Source organism: Cervus canadensis, chromosome 31, assembly GCF_019320065.1.
Source record: "Cervus canadensis isolate Bull #8, Minnesota chromosome 31, ASM1932006v1, whole genome shotgun sequence".
NCBI classification, from domain to species: Eukaryota; Metazoa; Chordata; class Mammalia; order Artiodactyla; family Cervidae; genus Cervus; species Cervus canadensis.
This window is the reverse complement of record NC_057416.1, coordinates 31,775,568-31,791,912: the sequence shown is the minus strand read 5'-3', so window position 1 is coordinate 31,791,912 and position 16,345 is coordinate 31,775,568. Positions and strand designations below refer to the sequence as shown.

Sequence of the window (16,345 nt, the reverse complement as noted above, 5' to 3'; positions counted from 1 at the left end):
GCATGTGTTGTGTGTGTTGTGTTATATGTGTATGTTGTGTGTGTTTATGTGTGTGGTGTGTGTATTACATGTGTATGTTGTGTGTTGTGTGTATTGAGTGTGTTGTATGTGTGTTTGTGTTGTGTGTTGTTTATTGTGTGTGTTGTGTTTGTATGTTGTGTGTGTTGTGTGTTGTGTGTGTTGTGTGTATTGTGTGTGTTGTGTTTCTGTGTTGTATGTGTTGTGTGTATGGTGTGTGTATTGTGTTGTGTGTTGTGTTATATGTGTTGTATGTGTGTTGTGTGTATTGTGTGTTATGTGTGTTGTGTGTGTGTTGTGTGTTGTGTGTATTGTGTGTGTTATGTGTATGTGTTGTGTGTGTTGTGTGTTATGTGTATGGTGTGTGTTATATGTGTATGTTGTGTGTTGTGTGTTATGTTGTGTGTGTTGTGTTATGTTGTGTGTTATGTTGTATGTGTATTGTGTGTGTTATATGTGTATGTTGTGTGTATTGTGTGCTGTGTGTTGTGTGTGTTGTGTTTGTGTGTTGTATGTGTTGTGTGTGTATTGTGTGTGTTGTGGTGTGTGTGTGTTGTGTGTTATATGTGTGGTGTGTGTGTTGTGTGTTACATGTGTGTTGTGTGTGTTGTGTGTATGTTGTGTGTGTTGTGGTGTGTGTGTTATATGTGTTGTTGTGTGTGTGTGTGTGTGTGTGTGTGTTGTGGGATCTTTCCCCTCCCTTCCGACCAGTAGGTTGTACTGCCCGAGAGAGAGGACCCCCTGTAAGTGAGACCGGGCAGCTGCCTGTGCCCTCCCAGCCACCGCTCACCTGGGGGTTGTCCATGTACCAGAGCAGGTAGTTGGCCTGCGTGTCCAGAATAAAGTACCTCCGCAGAAACTTGCCGCTGTTCTCATTCTCCTCGATGTCCAGAAACCCACAGATTCGGTTCTGCCGATCCACATAAGGCATTCCTGGGCTCTGCTCACATCACCCTGCGTGGCGGGAGGGAGGGAGGGAGGGAGAGGCCGTGAGAAGGAGGGCGAAGCGGTGCCTCGCTCTGGCTGACTCACCTCTGCCAGCAGGGAGGCCAGCACCCCCTCCCACAGGCATCCTTCCCCAGGGCCCCGGACATCCCACCCCAACCAGACCCCGGAAATGTCCATCAACTCCGTTCCACAGATGGTCACCAAAATCCACTAACGTGTATTCAACTAACTTCCCTGAGGCTCCACTATGTGCCAGGCAGGGTGCGAAGCATCTTCACACTCCCGGAGAATGTAAGCCCAGACTCTGGGTCAGGGGCCTGGGTTCTATTCCCAGTTCTGGCCCCTTCCTGACTGTGTGGCCACAAACTGTTTTAACCTTTCCAGGCCTCACTTTCTGCCTCTGTAAAACAGGGATAATAATGGTACCTACACCTCCTAAGATTTTGGTGAGAATTAAATGCTTGGCCAAAGAATTGATGCTTTTGGACTGTGGTGTTGGAGAAGACTCTTGAGAGTCCCTTGGACTGCAAGGAGATCCAACCAGCCCATCCTAAAGGAAATCAGTCCTGAATATTCATTGGAAGGACTGATGCTGAAGCTGAAACTCCAATACTTTGCCCACCTGACACAAAGAGCTGACTCATTTGAAAAGACCCTGATGCTGAGAAAGATTGAAGGCAGGAGGAGAAGGGGATGACAGAGGATGAGATGGTTGGATGGCATCACCGACTTGATGGGCATGAGTTTTAGCAAGCTTCGGGAATTGGTGATGGACAGGGAAGCCTGGCATGCCACAGCCCGTGGGGTCGCAAAGAGTCGGACACAACTAAGTGACTGAACTGAACTGAAATGCTTGGCAGACATGAAGCATCGATAAACACTAGGCATTATTATCACTTTTCAGAAAAGCCTTGTAAAGTAGGTCATAACCCAATTTTATATGTAAAGAAAATATCACAGAAAGGACTCAATCCTCAGTCTCTTCAGTCCAACTCTTTCCAACCCTGTGAACTGTAGCCCGCCAGGCTGCTCTGTCCGTGGGATTCTCCAAGCAAGAAAACTGGAGTGGGTTGCCATGCCCTTCTCCAGGGGATCTTCCCAACCCAGGGATCAAACCCATGTCTCCGGCATCTCCTGCAATGCAGATGGATTCTTTACCGCGGCGCCACCAGCGAAGTCCAGAAAGGACTTAAGCTCCAGTACAAATACTTGGATAAACTCTGCTGGGAATTCAGGTGCAAAGAGCAGCCCCCAGAGCCCTCAGCCCCAGCCTCAATTCCTTCACTTCACTATTTCCCAGAAGCCACTTGCCATCAGAAGGGTGAGGGAGCAGAAGACACCCATCTGCAGAGACCGCCCCTGATTGCAGAACAGGCTCCAGCGATTTGAGACAAGCCGCATCCTGGGCCTCCCCAATCCTGGCTTCCTCCTGTCTGATTAGCTGAAGTAAAAGCCCCATTCTCTTCCCCAAGAGGATAAGAGCCCTCCAACAGGCAGGCACATCCCACCTGGGTGCACAACACACTGCAGAGGTGGGATTTGAAGCCCAGGGATTAGAAAACCCCACGAGACAGTCAGACTCTCGGGGACAGACACCACCCACCCCGGGTCCCGCCTGAATAGACCCAGAGAACAGACGTGGACACAGTAGGGGAAGGAGAGGGTGGGATGAATTGAGAAAATGGCATTGGCTCCAACAAAGCGAAATTCACCGCGACCCAAGCCCGCCATGGCCCCGAGCCTCTGACGAAGCTCGGCGGAGAGGCAGCTGGCTTCGGGCCGTGCCCTGCTGACCCTGGGTCAGCCTGTGAGCCGAGATGCCACACCCACAGGCCTCCGGGCCAAGAGGAAAGTCTCACAGGCAAAGACACGCATTCCCACAAGGTGAGGCGGATTCTAAGGATGTTGACGATAGCGTGATGGACTCTCTAAGGGGCCTTGTGGAGCTGAGAGGCTGCTCCAAGGAAAAAAATACTCCGCTCACACACCAAGATGCCAGGGGAGAGCGAATCCCGGATTCTAGGTAAGGTCAGGCAGAAATTGGGACGTGGGGCAGGCGATTCAGGCAGGAGGCAGACAGGTCAGGGATCTGGTGGTAACTCATTAAGTAATGATGGGGGGCAAAAAATGTAGTGGGCAGGGAAACGGGACAGAGATGAAACAGCACAGCTAGAAAAAGAGAGTAAAAGAAGAGGTAAAAAAGGGAGAGAAAAGTGGAAAAAGGAGGTCTTCCAAGATGGCACAGGAGCAGAGGGACACCAAGCGTGGGGGCGGGGGAGATACCCCCCTTCCCCGCACACAGTGCATCATGTGGTCTGAGGTCCCTGTGGGCAGCTTCCCAAACTAAGCCTCCACCCCAGCTTTAGTCTCACAACCGGCCCAGCAGTGAGTTCAGGAAAGAGAGATGAGATGGGCTTTTTAAGCCAAGGGTTAGGAACGAACGCCACGGGAGCGATTTCAAGTCTTGCAGACACCAGGTCAAAGACAAGGGGGAGAGAGGTCAGAGGCTGGTTGGGGAGGAAGTGGATGGATCCTTGAGAAAGGATGGAGCTTCCCCCAGGGAATCAGGGGAACTCAGGAGTCCCAGGCAGAAAGGCTAGGTCAGCCCTGCAGTGAGGGTACACCCATCCCCCAGGAAAGCTCAGCAAACTCCCATGATGCCAGCCCGGCCACAGCGACAGACGTTCCGGGGGCTCCTGGGCTGTCCCAGTCCTGGGACATCTCTAAGAGGAAGGGTATAAACTGCAGCGGATAACACAGTCGACCATTTCTGGGTGCAGCCATTAAGCTGGTAATACTGGCATCTGTCTTCACGCTTCCTTTCCAATATCCCCTCTTTAGCTAAGGGGATTAATCAGTGTCTTTTACCCAAGTCAGAGGCCAGAGAAGGCACTCTTTCCACCATCAACATTTGTGAACAGGGGGCTGCCCATTTGCATGGATCCAAGGGTGGGCTTTCCCGGTGGCTCAGTTGGCAAAGAATCTGCCCGCAATGCAGAAGACCCAGGTTCTATCCTTAGGTCGTGAAGATTCTCTGAAGAAGGGCATGGCAACCCACTCCAGTATTCTTGCCTGGAAAATCCCCATGGATAGAGGAGCCTGGCAGGCTACAGTCCATGGGGTCACAGAGTCCAGCATCACTGAGCGACTAACTTTCACTTTTTTCAAGGGAGGAAGAGGACTCACAGGGACCAAAAGGCAAGTTAATAAAAGGAAGAATTTTGGTTACATATCTCCTGAGTGTGGTTCTAGCCTGGTGCGGGGGGGTTGGGGGGAAGCTGCTCAGATGTCCTGAGAAGCAGCTGAGTCACACAGCTCATCATCCTGTGGGAGGTGGGAGGGGTGGGAGCACGCAGAATGAGCGGCAGGAGAACCAAGCATCACACAGAAATGTGGTTAGATCGACCCACGCAGAAGCGACACGCAAACCTGAGGTCCTGAGCCTGGTCCTCTGACAGCGCATCTTCGTCCCAGCAGCTGCTAAGATTTGGTACAGGGTGCCGGCCGCCCCCGGCTCCAAATCCCCTCTCCCTACCTCTTCAGCCTGCCTCCATCATCAACCAAGACTCCGGGGGCTGCTCCCCTTTTTCCCACAGAGGCCCCTCAAAGACAATTCACTCTGCCCCCAGCCCCCCACACCCCAACCATCTGGCCTGGAGGGGAGAAAGAGCCCCCAGCCCATAAAGGGGGCAGGACTTGATGAAACATGCACATACTGTCACCCCTTCGAAACATCCTTTCCAGCTCTCATGATACTCCTCAGGGGTAACAGTCTAGCCTGTCCTGTAAACTCTTTGTTTTAACCAAGTTCCCTTAAGTAAAAATACAGGGTAAACCGTGACCCTGGGGGCTGAGTCCCAGTAATTGCCCCTGGTCCCATCTCTTGGGACAACATGGCAAGTGTTCTTGTTGTAGGGTCAGACCACCAGAGAGCATTCTCTCAGGCCAGCCCCTCCACCTTCAATACCAAGACCACCTAGCAAGGAGTTCAACACACAGAGGACAAACTTTGCAAGAAGGGACCTCGGTCCACCCCATTCAGTACCCTCTCTTTCCAAAGCATGCCAACCTCCCTAGCGTTTTTTCATTTTTAGTGCAAAACTCACAATATAACAATGCTGGCATTAAAAAAAAAAAAATCACTCCAGCCAATCATTTACAGTTTTGCATGCTTTTTCATGCCCCTGTCCACATAATCAACCTTCTTAAAACTTTCAATTATATCATAAACATGTTCCATGTTCCTGCCCAGTCTTTATAATCAGTGTTTTTAATGGTTGCATAACATCACTGGACTGGACTTACTATAATTTACTTAAACCATGTCTCCATGATTAGACAGTTAGATGATATCCAATTTTTCTAATGCTAAAATTCATGTTTTTATACTTTGTTTCTTCTTTTGCATACGGATACCACATAAATTCCAAGTCATAATAAGACTAGATCATAGGTTATGATCTTTTATAACTCTTGAGACCCATTACAAAATTGCTTTCTAAAATTATTTCATCTGTTTACACTGCAGCCAGCAACATATTGTTACATTGCTATAATCCTACATACACTGAATGTTCTTATTATTTTCAACTGTGGCTAGTTTAAATATATAATGACGCCCAGGGAGGCAGCACATTTTCTCATGTTAGCTTCCTGCTTCATCTTCCTTCCTAGACTTTGCTTAATGCAAATCAAAATTATGTGTGCACACAATCAATTTCTCTTCCTCTATCTCCCTTCCACATAGACACACACACACACGTCAAACAAAACCAAAACATGGCTTCACATAATCCAAGTAAGAAAATAGTGGTTCATAATGAAAAGTAAAAGAGGCAAGTTTTACATGATCTAGATGTCTTGTAAGTTCCCAAGTATATGCTGTAGATGAAAATATGTTAAATATTTAATTCATGATAAAAGTGTAACTTTTAGAAAGAAAGGGACTTTGCATGGAGTTTGCCTACTGATCAGCAGCAGAAAATGAGTTAAATGCCAACCTGGCCAAACCCGAGATTTCTGGCCAACACCTGCCCACTGATGAGATAAAGATCAGGAGAAGCAGTCAACAGCTGCCCACCTTCCAATGAGATGAGGGCATCAGGCGATACCCCTGTCCCAAATATCACTTCACTGCTCCTTCCAGGACATTGGGCTCCTTCACAGGAGGAGATTCAAGCCAATAAAATCGTCCCCTAGGAATTGAGGCAACTGACATCTTTATCAGGCTCATTAATACATAACAGATAACCTGGGACTTCTCTGGTGGCCCAGACTCCGCACTCCCAATGCAGGAGTCCTGGGTTTGATCCCTGATCAGGAAACCAGAGGACAGGTGCTACAACTAACACCTGGCACGGCCAAATAAATATATATACTTTTTAATTAAAAAATACTTACACATATAATAGATCTATATATATTATATCACTGGGACCAAGACCCCAAGAAAGTAAACCATGTCCCAGCAGAAGACTGATGCACCAGCGGGGAAGAAAAGTAAGACGGCTGCAGCCTGAAACACATGACATCTACTTGAAGACACTGCCTAGAATTTTTACACGCCCGGGACAGGAGTGGCAACCTTTCTGGAAAGTAACTTGGCAACACGGAACAAGACAGCTAAAAATGTGCAGTTTATACCCTCTGACCCCAATAATTCCACTTCCAGCATTCCATCCAAGTAAATAAACAAAGATGCAAATACAGATTAAAATAAAAAGATAGCAACTGCAACTGAATTTATAATGACAAAAAGTTGGAAATACCCTGAGCATTCCAATGATTAAGGAATAAGAAGTGACAGGATATTCACATAAAGGATATGCTGCACATAAGGAAATGCTGCACAATCTTTTAAAAAACTATGTTTTCACATAATTTTAAATAAATTAGGAAAAACTCACCATAAGTTTTAAGATACAATAACACAATTTAGAATATGAACCCAAGGCCTCTAAATATTGTTTTTATATTTCTGCATTTGGATAGAAAAAGACTGACATCCAGACACTAAAATATGAGCAGCTATTATTCATAGGTCATGGGCAAACTTTATCTACATCTGTATATTTTTCATATTTTCCAAATTTTTCTACAGGAAATGCATGTTACTTTATTTAGCAGGGAGGAAAGCTATTTAACTCCACACACACCCCCATCCCCAGGGTAGAAGTTTTGAAGCTGAGAAAAAATTTCTCAATTCTCCAGAGTCCATAAAGTAGCAAAACCGTGCTTAAATTATAGCTCTCTTGGGACTTCTTGGTGTTTCAAAGTCTTAAATCTAATAAAGCCCGATTCCACCCATCACTACTACTCAAAACCTTGGTACCTACCCAGAGGGCTTTGGCGCCCTCCAACCTAGTTGGGGTTCTCACTTCCTATTGCAACCTCCTTGAAGAGAGGCTCTTTCTTTCCCTTCTGGGTTTGGTTCTTTGCTCTCTGGTCTTCATAAAAGGAGCCCCTGTCCCGGGGGTCAGCTGAAGATTCACAGCCAAGCGGGTGCCTCGCTCCTGCTGCAGCTTCACCCTCTGCGACGCAGCCCGCCAAGTGCCCTGGGGAAGGGAAGCAGGGACCCCCAACAAAGACCCCACCACCACCACCACCCCCCCACCCCCGGCAGTGGAATTTTCCTTCTTGAAATCTGGGAGACGGGACTGACGCGTTTAAATTAAACGTCAAGACGAATGAAAAGATGGATAAACAGTTTTTTAAAGAAAAGCTAAAGAGCTATTAATTCATAAAAGCTCTGGCTGACTGTATTGGATGTCTTATTTTTAAGATCACGAATGTGGGTTTGAAGATACAGAAAAAAAAAAATAGAGGGAAATAAGGGAAACTCATCTGCCTGATTGTTCTGATACTTCAAACGACAGAAGTGATAACAGATAAAGCCTTAAATGGTACTGGTTCCAGGATGAAATAATCCACTATAATCTCCTACAGTTCAGAACTGAAAAAAAAAAAAAATACATTTATCCATTTGTACACTTGGAGATTCTTCTTTCACGCGATTTGGTGTTAGCAGGACAGGGAATTCCAAGGATTCTGCTTCAGAAAAAAAGTCAGGAAGGTGTTTCTTGACATGGAGGGGTAGGGCACGCAGTGAATATATGTGCCATCTTGTCACCCTCCAGGGTGGAAGCTGGGGACAGCAGCATCGGTGGTGAACGAGAGGGACACCGCAGGAAATTGCTAAACTTCTACAGGAGAAAGTGAATCGGGAAATGACATCAGAGGTCTCAGCAAGGGCTGTAATGAGCAGACAGGAACTGGGGTGTGGAGTTAGAAAACGCTGGGCCAGGCGATCAGAGAGGTCGCCTGTGCTTCAATCCTCCAGCCTATGTCAGGGTGCATTGTGGAGGGCCCAGCAATGCTCAGGGGCTCAGTAAAAACACAACGGCAATAAGAACAACAATACAGGCATCGTCTATTTGGCAACCCAGCCCTGAGACTCGGCCAAAGATTCCAACTTTGAAAGTGTGGGAACATCTATTTCCTATGGTTATAATATCACTGCATTCTGAAACTGTCATAAGAGCACATTCCAAATAGTCTGAGGCTGGAGAATAATGTGCAAGAGAAGGGAATGTCCTGAGAACACGTTCCCAGCGGAAGAGCAGGCTGAGGAATGCAGACATCCACAGGAATGGGGAGGGGAGGAAAAGGTACCCAGTCCCCAGCGGGCCCAAGAACCCTGAATGGAGGCAAGAAACACCAGAGGAAAGTTTTCAGGGGGCAAAAATTGCTGGGGAAAACGCAGGAATGACTGAATACTGATACTGAAAATGACAAATATTTTACATACTCACGATCTCTCTGAACAACAGCCTCATCGCTGTTCAGAGAAAATGTGGTTGCTGGATGGAGCTGGCAGGAAGCAAAGGTCTGCCTTTGACTCAAGGTTCCTGACCCCAGGGAATTCACAGCACTGGAAGCAGCCATGGTGTGTGTGTGGGGGGGGGGGGGGGGGGGCAATAAATAACCTATAAAAACTGAGATCTCCCACTTTCAGAATGTGAAAGTCCCCAGTTAGAAGATTCAACAGTTCAGTTTCTCTGTAGGGATTCCTAATGGGAGCAGCAAAGAGAGCATCCTTATTTCTCCTAAGCACTAGCCTTTTGCAAGGTGCTGGGAGAGTATAAACAGTCTAAGCCTGCTAGTCTAAATGCCCTGGGCTCTGTCCCTGGAAGCAGGGAAGGAGGAGGGGCTGGGTGTGGCCCAGAGGATGTGCGGAGGACAGCGATCAGTCGGTTAGAGTGCATCTGATGAAACTCTGGCAAGAAGAGGGCGTGCTGACTTCACCTACGTGCTGGGGTAAAGGGAAAGACCATGGGTTTCAGAGCCAGACAGACTCGACTAAACTTTCCGGAGCCTATTTCCTCATGTGCAAAATGGAGAGAACTGCTGTGCCTACTTCAAAGGCTGCCGTGTGGATTAAACGAAATGTGTGAAAAGTGCTTAACAGGAGGTCTGGTAAAGACGAAGCACTGGGTAAATGTGTGTTGGGGGGGAGGTGGGGGTGGGTAGGGCTGGGGTGCCTAACAAGTAGTATATGACTTCCATCACTCGTTTAAACAGGACGGACAGCTGCCAGACTGTCTCCACCCCTCCAATATCAGTAAGCAAATCCCACTGGGAAAGCAGTGACACTGGAATCTCTCACAAGGATTCAAATGAGCTGTCGTAACTCACCCATCTCCTCAGAGAACCATCATATTTCTCACCTTAAATTTCTCAAAGAAGTTATTGAAAAAAGTGCAAGAGATCCATGGGATCCATATGGGCCAGGCCACCCAGCAGGTTCACAGAACCAGGCCTGCAATCAGGTGCCAGGAAAGGGACTCTGGAGCCACCTCCTGCTCAGCCCAGGGCGGGGATCAGAGATGCTCTCTGCAAGTGGACGGCCAAACGGGGTCCGCACTGATGGGAGAGCGAGCCCTCACCTTTGCCCTTTAACCATCGTGTGTCTCAAGGAGAAGGGGACCTCACTTCCCACCCTCTTTATCTCAGCTGGCCAGCCTCTAAGGGCACAAAGGTCCAGACCTGAAAGCCTCCTGCTGCCCTGGGCAGTGTTGGAAGCTCCAGTCCCAGCAGGCATGGATCTTTCCCCCAGGGGAGAGAACCTAATTCAGTCTTTAATCTTCTGCAAGTCAATTCAATCAGTGGGGGTCAAGGGTAAAGAAAAGGCTTCCAGGAGAGAGAGAAGTTATAAAGCCCAAAAGGGTGGATGGTTTTACCAGCAGGGACCAGGGGAGGGGAGAGCAGAGCAACCCAAGTAATCAGAGTCTTCCAATTACTGTTCAACCACACCAACCACCAGCCTACATAGACCCATCCCTCCTATCCCATCGCCCCGCCCTGGCCAATTCCCTGGCTCAGTGATGGGCTTGTATCAGACAGAGCTAGCAGTCTTCTCTTGCTGTCACATGACAATATTTGCTCTGCTCTCTTCCTTTCCAAAGCCTAACGGACTGGACCACTGGAGTCCTCTCCAGCTCACCAAGATGCACGGAAAACTGAAAGTAAGGCAGCCCCAAGTGCTCACTCAGGCTGATGCTGAAGCTCCAACACTGTGGTCACCTGATGCAAAGAGCCGACTCATTGGTAAAGACCCTGATGCCGGAAAAGACTAAAGGCAGGAGGTGGAGGGGATGACAGAGGATGAGATGGTTGGATGACATCACTGATGCAATGAACATGAGTTTGAGAAAACTCTGGGAGACAGTGAAGGACAGGGAAGCCTGGTGTGCTGCAGTCCATGGGGTTGCAAAGAGTCAGACACGACTGAGCAACAACAGCTGCTCGTGGTGGAGGAGGGAAGAAGCAGGGAAAAGCATCGCTCCAGCACCCAGACCATCTTTTCCAAACTCCAGGACTATGTCAGCCAGAATAAGCAGTGCCACAGTTTCAGGGAAGCCGAAGAGATATTTACTGCACTGGGGCCACAGTAACATCCAATTTGAGGGGCATCACCCACCGGTCCACCTGTCCCACGAAGAAGATGGGAGATTCAGAAAGCGCCAGCTGAATGCACATCCGAAAACCATGGCCCTGCTGATCTGGGCTCCTTAGTGACCCAGCACTTACAGCAAATACCAGGCAAGCCAGCAGGCAGGCTGCTCAGAGGGGCTTGGGTGATATTGCTGAGGCTTCGCCCTTCTCGTTTTTTGCAGAATCTCTCCATAAGCAGGTACCAACCAAAAGCAGCATATCTCCAGTATTTATTTTAACCTCGGGGGGAAATACTGAGCTGAGAACAGTTCAGCACACTATGATGACATGACGGGATTTGCAGGCCCCACTTCCTTATACAGAAGAGAGAAGCAAGCACCAATGGCAAAAGAAAAGAAGGGTTGCAGACTCTCCACCAAAGGGCAGGTGGTTTTTCAATCCACACCCAGGTGATCACCCACCCACCTGTGAAGTGTGCGAGTCACATCAGTAGGAGTGCCACACACACTTGTCAAAAGCGGGGCTGAGAACTTTTCCTGGTGGTCCAGAGGTTAAGAATCCACCTGTCAATGCAAGGGACACGGGTTCAATCCCTGGGCCGGAAAGATCCCACAGGCTGTGGGCCAACCGCGCGCCACAACTACTGAGCCTGTGCGCTAGATGCTCCGCAAGAAGGGAAGTCACCGCAATGAGAAGCCCATGCACCACACCCAGCAATGAAGACCCAGTGCAGCCAAAAATAAATAAAATATTTTAAAAATAAATAAAGTATCAGCTATATGCTGTCCATATGAGACTTAATTGAAAAAAAAAAAAAACAGCAGGGCTTACAAAGAGGGCAAAGGGCACTTAGGTCCAAAGGCAACATCCGAGATAAATCCTTACAAACCCGCCTGAACCAGTCCGAGGCACTTTCACACTGCGCTCTCCTCTAACATTTGGATCGGGCAAACAATTCCTGTGCTTGCAGTCAGTCACTCATTCATTCAACAAACATTTACTTAGCACCTAGCAGATGTCATACACCAGGCTGGCACAGAGTCTAGACTACAAGCTACGGCCAAAGTCACTTGCATTCAAGTGGCACACAACACATAATGCTAATATCTGAAAAAGGATGAAGATTTTTTTTAAAAGCCTCTGGCTTCTTGGGTTTCCCTGGTAGCTCAGTAATAAAGATTCTGCCTGCCAATACAGGAGACATGGGTTCGATCCCAGGTCGGGGAAGATCCCACATGCCACGGAGCAAGTAAGACCCTGTACCACAACCGCTGAGCCTCTGCTCTAGAGCCTGGTAACTGCAACTACTGAAGCCCCTGCACCCTAGAGCCAGGACTCCCCAACAAGAGGGGCCACCGAAATGGGAAGCCCACTAGAAGAGTAGTCCCTCCCCCCCAACCTCCCCCATTGCAACCAGAGGCAAGCCCTGGAAGCCAGGAAGACCCAGCACAGCCAAACATTAATTCCAAAAGTTAATTAATTAGAAAAAATTTTTAAAAAGCCTCTGGCTTCTCAAAGCATGCTGGATCTCTATTTTCACAATCGGCACTCTGTTCTAAGTACCAGTGGACGTCCTCTGGCCTCTTCAGGTGGTAAGCCCCCTGAAGACAGAGGCTATCTTTTGTTCAGCACTGTCTTTGGTGCCTTAATTACCAAAAAAATACCCATTGAATGTAACTGAAATAGAAAACACTTCTACTCTTCCCAGATCTTTGGCCTTACTATTTCGGAAGATTCTGCCCCCCAAGACAGAGAAATGATGAAGCTTCAGAAAGGAGGAAAGGCGGGGCCGGGCGGGGGGGTGGTGGGGGTGGGGGGGAGGTGACTTACTTAGATATATTGAACACAACCGGAGTACAACGCTGAAACTTCAGCCCAAGCGCACCCAGCCCTCGGCGGCCCGCGGCGCCCCTCCCCCTCCCCCTTCCTCCTGGAGCCACAGCTGGCGTCCCGGTAGAAGGCCCCGTCCCCTCCCCCTGCTCCGCTGTTTGCTCTCCTCCGAAAATCCCCATTTGGAGTCCTAAAGAAAGACAGGGGGGTGGGAGGGGTACGAGAGGAGTTAGAAGGGGAAGATGCGCCGAGTAGGAAGGAAACCTCCCCGCGAGGGGCTGGGGGCAGGGCTGGCCTGGGGAGGGGATGTGACCGCCTCAAGCGAGCTGGCCCGGCCGCGCCTCCTCTCTGGACGTGTCTGCACACTTTTCGTTCCTACACTGCCTCTCTTCTCCCTTTCCTTTTTTTTTTTTTTTTTAATTCGATGCATTAACAGTCTTTAGAACTGGAGCAGAAGAGGGAAGCGTGTAAGGTGGAGGGGAAGAAGTTGATGAGACAGCCAGCCAGATCCCCTTGCGTGCTTTCCCCAATCTGGCACCCCACCTGCATTTTAGGGCAGTTTCCTTCAAGTCACCCCAGTGCCCGCAGTTCCAGAGGCCCGAGGGGGCTCGAACTGGGACCACTGGGCAGAGGGGGATCTCCCTGGGGAGCGTTCTAGGCCTGCCACGGAATAAGGCTAACAGGGGAAGAGAAAGATGCGTCTCCGAGGCCCCATCCGTGCCCCGGGGGACTTGCCTGGACGCCGTCCGCTCGCCTCCCCTACCCGCAGCCCCGGCAGTCGTTGCAGGGCGGCCACCCCAGCGCCAGAACCCGCCGAGAAGTTTCGCCGCTGCAAACGTGAGAAATCGCAGCTCGGCAGAACACCCGCCCCCACCCAGTCGGCGGCCCCACCCCCGCAGCCCGACCCCTGGCGGCGGCGACCTTGACCACCCCGGACGCTCCAGAGGGCCGAAGCGGGGGGGGGGGGGGGCTGCCCTGCGGGCTCCCCGGGGGCCATCGGAGGCGGCCAGCGGCGGTGGCGACCCGCCCAGGGGTCCCGGGTCTGCAGGCGGGCAGCCCCCCACCCGCCGCCCGGCCTCCCTGCCGGCCCCGGCGGCGCCCGCCCCGGCCCGCGCTGGCGCCCCACTTACCCCGCCGCGCAGGGCCGGGGCTCGGGCAGGGTGCGCGCGTTACATCCGGCTGGAAGCGCCTCTCCCGCCCGCCGGGCCGTCGCTCTCGGGGGGACGGAGGGGACGAGGGGTGGTCTCTGTCGCCGCCAAACTCTCGGGGGCCTCTGGCTCCTCCTGCTCTTCTCCCCCCGAGCCCTCACCCACTCCTTCTCTCTCGTCTCTCGGCTCTTTTTTCCGGGTTAATTACGTTTCGCATTAAAGCAAAACCCAGCCCCGGATGTGAGTACAAAGCTCCGCCGAGCCCGCCGGCGGAGGAGAGGGGTGCCGGGGCGGCCGGGGGGCGCGGCCGGGGGCGCGGACCTCGCGGGGGCGGGGAGCCCGGGGGCGGCCCCCAAGGCTGGGTGCGGGGAGCACCTCCCCACCCCGCCCTCGGCGGCGGGGGGCGGCCGCGCAGGTGGGACGCGGGCTGGGAAGCCCTCCTGGCGGAGGGAGGCCCTGCCTCGCACTCCGGGCCCTGGCAGCAGGTGTCCGAGTGGGAAGGGGGCCCGGGGATGAGAGCATCCTTGGGGGAGGGAGGTGAGCCGGCGCGCGGGCTCACTCGACTCCATTTCTTCTTCCCCAACCCCTTCCTCCAGAGACTTCAGCCGGTCCTCCCTCGGACCCCGAGTCTTTAGCCATCTGGGACCGCGGGGCTGAGGTTTAGGGTTAGGGTCGAAGCAAGTTAGCTCTCCCGGGTTGTCACGAATGAGCCCCAGGGCCCGCTGGGGTCGCAGGTTCTAAGGGTGCATAGGGAATTTTTTCCGAGCGTGGCGCCTAGACGCCCTCCCAGCCCTCGGAGCTGGAGTTTGCTCTGGAGGGGGTCGGGAGCGGGGGAATGGGAAACCCGCAAGCAGGTGTGAAGTCCTATTGCCGAGAGGGACCGAAGAGAACCTAAGGGCGCCGGCGCAGCCTCTGCCTCATCTCGTTCGATCCACGCGGCCACCCTATGGGTATCAATCCCCTCCACGATGAGGAAACCGAGAGTCAGAGACGTTAAGTAACTTGCCCCGGGTCCCACGGCTACCAATGGCAGGTCTGTCAGGTTCTGACGCCAGCCTCGCACCAAGAAGACAGATAATTGAAATGTACGCGTGGTCAGACGCCTAACATTCGAAACCCAGAAATGCGGTGGATTCACCTCGGGATGGAGGACCTGGAGCTGCGATTTCTGGGGATTCGGATGCAGTTGCAGTTGATGAGGTCAGAGTCCTAATTGCAAGGCTTTGACTGAGGGGAGGGCCTAAGAAGACGTCGAGGCTCAAAGGCTGGCTGGGCGGGATTGCAGGAAAGGCTGGTCCCTGACCCAGAGATGCAGGGGAAAGACAGACTGTTAAAAAGTCTCCGGGACCTGGGGCAGCAAAGCTTGGAGAAAGGGGGGCCCCAGCCAGATGAACCAGGAGGCAGACAGGACCAGGCAGAGTACACGCCCCGAAAACACCGGTGATGAAACCACACAAGTTTCCTCTTCCATTTTGATTGCCAAAGCAAAAATGAGCCTCCTCGCTCTCTCAGGTGTGAAAAAAGACTGTTTGCTTTAGACCATTTGCTCTGAATGAGGAAGGAAAGAGGGACACAAGAGAAAGAGCATTTCCTTTGAAATAAATACATCAACATAATTTTTTTTCTGCTCATGAAGATTTTTGCTACTCACATACATTTCAGGCAGAGGGTTTACTCCACAACCAGATGGCTTGGGTTTGAATCCCAGCTCTGGAGCTTATTAGCTTTGATCTCAGAGCAAAGTGACAACCTTTCCTGGTCTTATTTTCTACATCTGGATGCTTGCAAAGAATAAATGAATTAACATTTGTAGAATGTTTGGATTACTGAGGAACGTAAGGTAGGTGCTATGAAAATATTTTTTTAATCTAAAAATTAGATTATGATTTTCAGCGTGAAAAGGAACAAAATTCCTTCCAACTCCCAGCAAATCCGACTGGAACGGACAGTTTCCAGTGGGAGCAATGAGGGAAAAGTCTCAGGTTCCATGTTATGGTTCATATTAAAACCCATAACACTCTAGTCCCCCAGGGAGCTTGCCTGAGTCACTCATTCACAGAGCCGCAAATATTTCCTGAGCACTACTGTATTGGATGCCTGGGAGGCAAAGTTCACTGAGAGGATGCAAGTGTCACTCAGAGGCTGAGGCAGCCTTGTATCCTTCCTGGAAGGGCCATGAAAATGGCACACGGTGAGAAAGTACCACCGCAGGTGCTGGTTCATTTGCGAGGGGGTCCTTGGAAGGAGGTGGATTTTGAAATAGGCCTGAGAAGACCGGTGCCGTTCGACTCGTGTTGGACTGGGAGAAGGGTCACTGGTACACTTCCAATGATGCGTATCCTTCACTGGGAAGCCCCGTTTACTGCCAGACTTGTCCCTGGCCAGGACCTGGCCCCAGTTAGACTACAGTTTCTTCTCTGACTTCTGTATTTCCGGTGCTTCCTCAG

The 16,345-nt window shown here is 50.8% G+C and overlaps 1 protein-coding gene across 3 annotated transcripts in view; it reads right to left on the bottom strand.

The window, feature by feature from the left end:
- Positions 1-14,149, bottom strand: part of PLEKHA2 (pleckstrin homology domain containing A2) — a 65,187-nt gene extending 51,038 nt beyond the window's left edge. The window contains exons 1-2 of one of the 3 annotated variants that reach the window (XM_043454223.1): positions 13,881-14,149; positions 809-972 (exon numbers count right to left, since the gene is read on the bottom strand). In XM_043454223.1, the coding sequence (XP_043310158.1) occupies positions 809-949 (141 nt within the window). In that variant the 5' untranslated portion in view covers positions 950-972; positions 13,881-14,149. Of the gene's footprint in view, positions 1-808; positions 973-12,750; positions 12,773-13,485; positions 13,636-13,880 lie in introns of those variants that run through there. The other 2 variants (XM_043454224.1, XM_043454225.1) reach the window with 2 other exon arrangements.
- Between the last annotated feature and the right edge of the window lie 2,196 nt (positions 14,150-16,345).